Source organism: Cynara cardunculus (genome assembly GCF_001531365.2).
Source record: "Cynara cardunculus var. scolymus isolate 2C chromosome LG 13, CcrdV1, whole genome shotgun sequence".
Classification (NCBI taxonomy): domain Eukaryota; kingdom Viridiplantae; phylum Streptophyta; class Magnoliopsida; order Asterales; family Asteraceae; genus Cynara; species Cynara cardunculus.
This window is the reverse complement of record NC_037540.1, coordinates 21,744,706-21,751,736: the sequence shown is the minus strand read 5'-3', so window position 1 is coordinate 21,751,736 and position 7,031 is coordinate 21,744,706. Positions and strand designations below refer to the sequence as shown.

General features: G+C 36.5%; 1 protein-coding gene across 1 annotated transcript; it reads left to right on the top strand.

Moving 5' to 3' along the window:
- Positions 1-905: 905 nt before the first annotated feature.
- On the top strand, positions 906-6,725 carry LOC112524164 (CBS domain-containing protein CBSX6). The gene is made up of 2 exons (XM_025133854.1): positions 906-1,823; positions 5,582-6,725. Exons 1-2 carry the CDS (start codon positions 1,477-1,479, stop codon positions 6,516-6,518), a joined length of 1,284 nt encoding a protein of 427 aa, XP_024989622.1. The 5' UTR covers positions 906-1,476; the 3' UTR covers positions 6,519-6,725.
- Positions 6,726-7,031: the final 306 nt, after the last annotated feature.

Here is a 7,031-nt window from a genome sequence, read left to right as displayed (position 1 = left end):
TTATAAAACATAAATTTAGAAAAACAAAATTTGAAAACAATGTTGAAAAAAGTTATAAAAGATAAATTTATAGGACATAAATTAATGGAAAAACATTTATTAATTGACTTTGACCTAAATGATAGAAGAAAGGAAACTCTACCAAATTATAAAAAGGAAAGGAAAGATAAGCTACAAAAGGGGTAGTTCAATAAATGTTCAAGGGACATTGACCATGGTATAACTATAAAAGTAAAGGCGTTCCTTATATTTTAATAATAGGTACACAATGGCTAGCATTTATTATCTTTTCTTCATTTCCCCCAACTAACGTTTATGGGGTATAATCCCATCAAAAACCTGTATTCATTAAATGTTTCATAATTATGAGATCAATTCACTGTTGCTACATGAACTGCGGTATCAATGACAACATATTTCAAAAATTAACGCCAAAAATAGTAAAAGACTCAATCGAATCAATATCTTAGCTTCAAAATTATAAATAAAATAAGAACAGACAAAAATGTTAAGATAGAGAAAATAAAGACTAAAAATAAAATGAACAAAAGAAGTAATATAACATCAATAGATAATGACTGTTTCATATATTAATTAATGTAGTTGGAGCTTAGCCAAAGTTCAAACACTACTTCACTCACCATTGTCGGCCACCGATCCAAGTCCTGACTGATTAGTCTATATAATAAAAAAAAGGCGTAAATCCATTCAATTTGGGTATTTTTTATTAATAATTTATCCAAGAAAATTATTAATCATTAAAACCATTGGATGCACAATATTTATATGAAAACTTCACAAATTACTTGAAGCTGGAATCATGGAAATCCAATTACGAGATGCTACATAAGTTCACTAAAGTTGGCCATTATAATTTGTTTGATAGCGCATGATTGGTAGCCAATTTCAATTTTGGATCTTGAAGCTGTCTTGGCCATGGTCCTATCCAATTCCAAAGACCCAATAATTCTATCATTAACACTCACAACTCTTATCAATCTTGAAATCCCAAACCTTATCATTCCCGGAAGCAAAAAAATCCACCGATTGTAGTACTAATTCATGCTTTTCATGGGCTTTCTTCTTCATTGCACTTGTGCTGCTCCATGGCCAATTCATTCTCTTACACTCACTTCATTTCGTCTTCTTTGAAGCCACTTCTCAAATTACCCATCACTCGTTTCCATCTCCTTTTAATCTTTCTGCATACCCTTTTATAACTCTTCAATTTAGTTACAAACCATCAAAAATCTCCAAATCGGAGTGGGGTTCTTGTTCTACAAGTTTGATTTTCACCCTAAATCGATTGATTTCTACAAGTGTAGCTTGTTGGCTTACCATCAGTAATCAACCGATCATTCATTCAACAGTCTTGAAGATCACCGATAAGTCAATCAGTTTCGGGGATTGTAAAGGATTGAGGAATCTCCGCCCCCATAAATCAATCTCCGAAACCCATCGATTAAATCAACTAAAATGGCATCTGTATTTTTGTATCACGTGGTGGGTGATCTAACGGTGGGGAAACCGGAGCTGGTTGAGTTCACCGAGAATGAGACGGTGGAGGCTGCGATTAAGGCAATCGGAGAGTCGACGGAGTGCGGGATAGCGATTTGGAAGAGGAAGTCGGTGCAGAAGGGTTTGATTGAAAACGCAGAAACGAGGCATCAGAGATTTGTGGGTATCCTAAATCCACTTGATATTGTTGCTTTCTTGGCGAGAGATGAATGTTTGAACGATCAGGAGAAAGCTCTGAAGACAACTGTTTCTGATGTTGTTGTTCCTGATGCTACTTTGCTCAAGGAAGTTGATCCTGGCACAAGGTTAGCTTTCATTTCATCCTCTTTGTATGGTATCAGATTACATCAAGGAATATGATCTTAAAACATCAGGTTGTTTGGTTGGTTTTCCATCAAATCCTTTACGGATAAAGATGTAGATTAATTCGTCTATATAGATGAGAAAGGGTTTTTCCATAGATGGAAGTAGCTTGTTATTTAATTGGGAGGAACATGAAAAAACTTTGCTTCTTGCATAAAGTAGGAAACTTACATTATAAGCCATTTTCTATATCATTGAGTCATTCAAAAACATTATATTTTTTGATGTGTTTTCTTGATATTGTGGTTATACCATCTGTCGACTGCTAATGCCTTCTTTCGCCATGCCGTATTAGTATGAACTTGTTTAGATATTTGTTTCTATAGTAGGGGACGATTACTAATTGCTTACTTGGTAAGTGCTTATCGGATAAATTTCCTCATCCGATGAACATGGCAAGGGCCAAGAATCTTACCGGGTAAGAGCGATGGGAAGGATGGAAGGTCTTAACCTGGTAAGTGAGGATGATGACTCTTACCCAAGTGAGCGCTTACCCGGTAAACTGTTGCATTCGATACGTTTTCATGTACTAAAATCTTACGCATCAGAATAAGTTATAATGTTGGTTTCTATCGGTAAGGCTTACCAGGTAAGCATTTGGGTAAACGGCCCCTTAGTAATTGATTTTGGGTAGGTTTTTGTTTTGCTTTTTGGAGCATCAGATTTGAGATTTTGGAAGAATAATGCCTTGCATTTGAAGTGATCAAGATACGGATCTTGATGTTTGATATAGGATAGTTGTATTGTAGATATGACTTTAGCTAGCTCTATTAAGAAAAGGGTTTGCTTTTGATTCGACATATTTGAATCTATTTCTTTTCAAATTAAGATATGGATTCTTTTAGCTTTTGGGATAAAGGTCTTGTTGATGCTGATGTAAAGAAAATGATTCTTGTTTATTTCGAAGATTATAGCAAGTCATTCAGCACTCAAAAAAGGCAAATGTAGACCATTTTCTGGGACAGAGGTACTGTATTCATGACCAATGCCGTTAATTCACCGATACTAAAATTTTGAAGTATATAATATTTATATACGGGTAAATGTAACAAATAAACTCACACATCCTCCTCGCCTTTGTTGAGGATTGAACCCTTGACCTCCAGCCACCAGGGAGGCCAAAGGCTCTTTGGTCCACTCATACAGTCATACTAAAGTTCTTGATCATTATTTAGGGATAAATGTAGGATTTTCTTGTAAAAAATATGGGAACTAAATTACTTTTGGATACTAATCCCTTTTCTATCCTCTAAAAAAGCCAGAAATGCTTAAAAGACACTATAGTGGTTGGATTGGATTGGCTTGTGTGAGCGTTAAATATGTATTGTTATGTCTTTTAGTATTTGTGTTGGTTCATATCTTCATCTATGTGTTCTCTTAGATTCATTTGTGTCCATTTAAAGAAGATCGGCGTCCATGTCCCTTTTATCATCTCTGTGTTTATTAGTGGATGTTTTTTTGATGGTGTTTCGATATGTGGCTTTTATCAACTAAGGTTTTCTCTTTATGATGCTTAAGATTCACGTCTTCCTATACTCTATTCCCCGTCGAACATTTAGCTTAGCCGTATTTGGTTCCATCCTTGAAGAGGTAGTATGTTTGGGGGTCATGGGTTTAAGTACTTACTTGCCTTCTCTTAGAAAGATTGAACCATCTCTTGTTTTGGGCATGCCATCCTTGCACCATGGCAAAGCTAACATTTGGTGTATTGATTCAGTTGGGCAGCCATAAGATAGCTTATTTTGAATTTTTGGAATGCTACTTAAGTGGCGTTTTAATAAGCATCAGGGGGCCTTTTTTCATTTTTTTTTCCAATTTTACCCCATTACATTTTTCCAATAGTTTTTCAACATGTCCTTTTAGGTCATTTACATTGTCCTCTAGCTTATCAATTAGTTTTATCAGCTAAGCAACTAGCTTTTCATCCAACAGGTAGCTTATCAGTTTGTTTGCCAAACGTAGCTAGATGTCTTTGATGTGCTTATTGTTGTTCCCTCTTGTTTGTTATACCTTTTTTTTTCTGGTTCTTTCTTGTTCTTTTTTTCTTCCTAAAAATATCATTTTGTGGAAACCTATAACTAGAGACCGAGGTAGGCATAGGTAAATGGTATGAAAGAATTTGCTTGATGGGTCAAAATCAAACATATATAGCAAAACTCAACTTGGCTAAACTCTAATGGTAGCAAAATAAATGGGAGTTGAAGTGGAATTAAACATAAAATCAAATGACTTAGTTTTATTTGTCTAAGACTAATATAAAAGTTGCTAATTAGTACACTAAGCTAGAGAAACCGGGTGCTTGTTAACATACTTTTCTTTGGGGGGAGGGAGGGGGGAATAAAATATATATGTGCATTGCTTTATACACAATTAGCATTTCATGAATTTCTTGGATAGATTTGGGAAATCACATACCAAACCAAATGAACCCAGTATATCTCAATTGAAGGTACGGCCTGGTGGTGGGATGTATGCATGTACCGTAAAGAGTGGAGTTGCCTAATTTTTGAAGACCCCCCCCTCCAAAAAGGTCTAGACAAAAAAATACGATTTCTAGAAAGAACTTAGGGGCTATTTAATTACTGGCAAAAAGTGGGTAAGTGTTTACCCGGTAAGAGTCACCACCCTCACTTACCGGATAAAATTCTCGGTCATCAAATAACATAGTATAAGCCATGGTTTTAAAAAGCGTGTGAGGCATGTGCCTCGAGGCGGGGCGGTCCAAAATCGCATCTGAAGTGGCGCTTCTTAGTTCCCGGACAAGACATATGCCTTGGTTGTCTGAGGCGGTGACCGAGGCATGAGGCAGTGGTGAGGCGTACGCGTCACTACAGAGGCTACATTATTTAAAAAATGATTGAAACCTTCTCAATTTCTTTTTTGAAAACCTTGTTCTTCTCTGGTTCTCCTAAGCCCTATCTGCTACTCGTCTATTGCCCTTCGTGAGTTCAGTTTTCTCCCGTTTTCTTCTTTGATTCTTCTCCGGTTCACCAAGAGTATTATGCATAGAGTATTATTCATACATATATACTCATGCACTTCTTTTATATTTAGTTTCTACTATATGTTAGTGTCACACTTCTACTCCCACTTTGTTGATATTTTAATTTTTTTTTTATGAGCTTGACCATATTAATATATATATATATATATATAATATATATATTATTAGTAGATCAGTAATTAAGTATGATACGTATTGCGTGTCTAGTACTCAAGTGTGTGTGTATATATATATATATATATATATATATATATATTCTTTTTTGTATATAAGCAATGGAATGCATATTGGTATAAATATATTTGTGTAGTCAAGACATATATATATGTGTATATATATATATATTGCTGCCTTGGACTGCCTCGAGTCTTATGCTTCGCCTTGTTTTAGAGGAACGCCTTGAGGCCCAATTCTGCTTTTTAAAATCTTGGTTTAGGTGTCTCCAGGTAAGTGTTAATCGGGTAAAAGATCTCTGGTAGGTGTCTATTAGGCAATAAGTGTTCAGTGAACAACCCCTTGGACTAGTAAATTTTAAGCAACATAGAGAGTATGAGTGTGTTCATTTATGTATAATTTACGTTTCATTTCATTATTAACGGTTTAATTTATCTGATTTTGGATGATCCTCACGTTTTCATACGTAGCTGGCTTTATTTTCTAATGATATCATCAACCACCATGTTTTCCCGATGCTAGATTAATAGACGCATTAGAGATAATGAAGCACGGTGTGAGACGTCTTCTAGTTCCAAAAAGCATCGGTTGGCGAGGCATGAGCAAACGCTTCTCGATTCTCTACAACGGAAAATGGCTCAAAAACATCGACAGTAATCCAAACATCACGATACCCAATAACATTAACCGATCTTCAACTTCTGTGGCAGCCTCCACCACCATCATCCGTGACAAATACTGTTGTCTTTCACGGGAAGACGTAATCCGCTTCCTCATCGGTTGTCTCGGAGCTTTAGCTCCCCTTCCCCTATCTTCTATCTCATCTCTGGGTGCCATTAATCCAAATTACTGCTCCATAGAAGCATCAGAGCCAGCAATCGAAGCCGCCCGCCAGATTCCTCGCGAACCGAGTGCGTTCGCAATCGTGGAGCCCACACCAGACGGTCAACACAAGATTCTTGGCGAAATCTCGGCTTCCAAATTGTGGAAATGCGATTATTTAGCTGCTGCGTGGGCCCTTGCTAACCTCTCCGCTGGTCAGTTCGTGACAGGTGTCGAGGATAACGTGTCTTCGAGGTCGCTTCCGGAGTTTTTGGTAGCCGGAAACGGTGCAAATTTAGCGAACGGCGGCAGTGGTGGTGGCAGCCGATTGATGAGGCAACGCACATTCAGCAGCCGGGGCGTTGGTTTCTTCAACAACCCTTCGAGTCAAACTTTCGGTGTTAATCGGAGCATGTACCGGGGTCGGAGCGTGCCGTTAACATGTAAAGTGACGAGCTCGTTGGCTGCAGTCATGGCACAGATGTTGTCTCATCGGGCGACACATGTTTGGGTGACAGAGGCCGAAAACAACGATGTGTTAGTGGGGTTGGTCGGGTATGCCGATATCTTAGCCGTTGTGACCCAGACCCGATCGCCTGCAGCCTGTATCCCAGAGGCTCAATCAACAGAAAGGTAAAAGAAGACGCGATGAATGAAGAATGTCTTGAGTTGGGGTGCATTTTATTCAGTATTATTATTATTTTTATTATGTACATTTTAAGATACATGAATTGGAGCCGTTTTGTTTAATGCATGGAGTTGAGTTATATAGATTGTATTTTTTGTCGAATTCTATTTGTATTCAAACTTGGTGTTTATATATCTGAGCTGCATTTATTATCTACTAGAAGGGTATTCACGTAATACAGCGAGATACATTTTGATTTTATTGTTTCGTTTTATATTTTGGATCTATCGATGTTATAATACGACTTTATGTGGTTTTGAGGAAAAAAATGTTTTTTATTTTTGAATGAAATATAAGTTTGAAGATATTCTAATATTTTGAAAAAAATAAGCAATATTATTATTATCAAATTAACTATTTAAAAGTTCTTGTTTGTAATTTTTTTAATTCAATTTTTTATTATAATTTAACAACTAATTTATTTTTGGTTTAATTAAATAATTTATTTAAGATGATAATTAA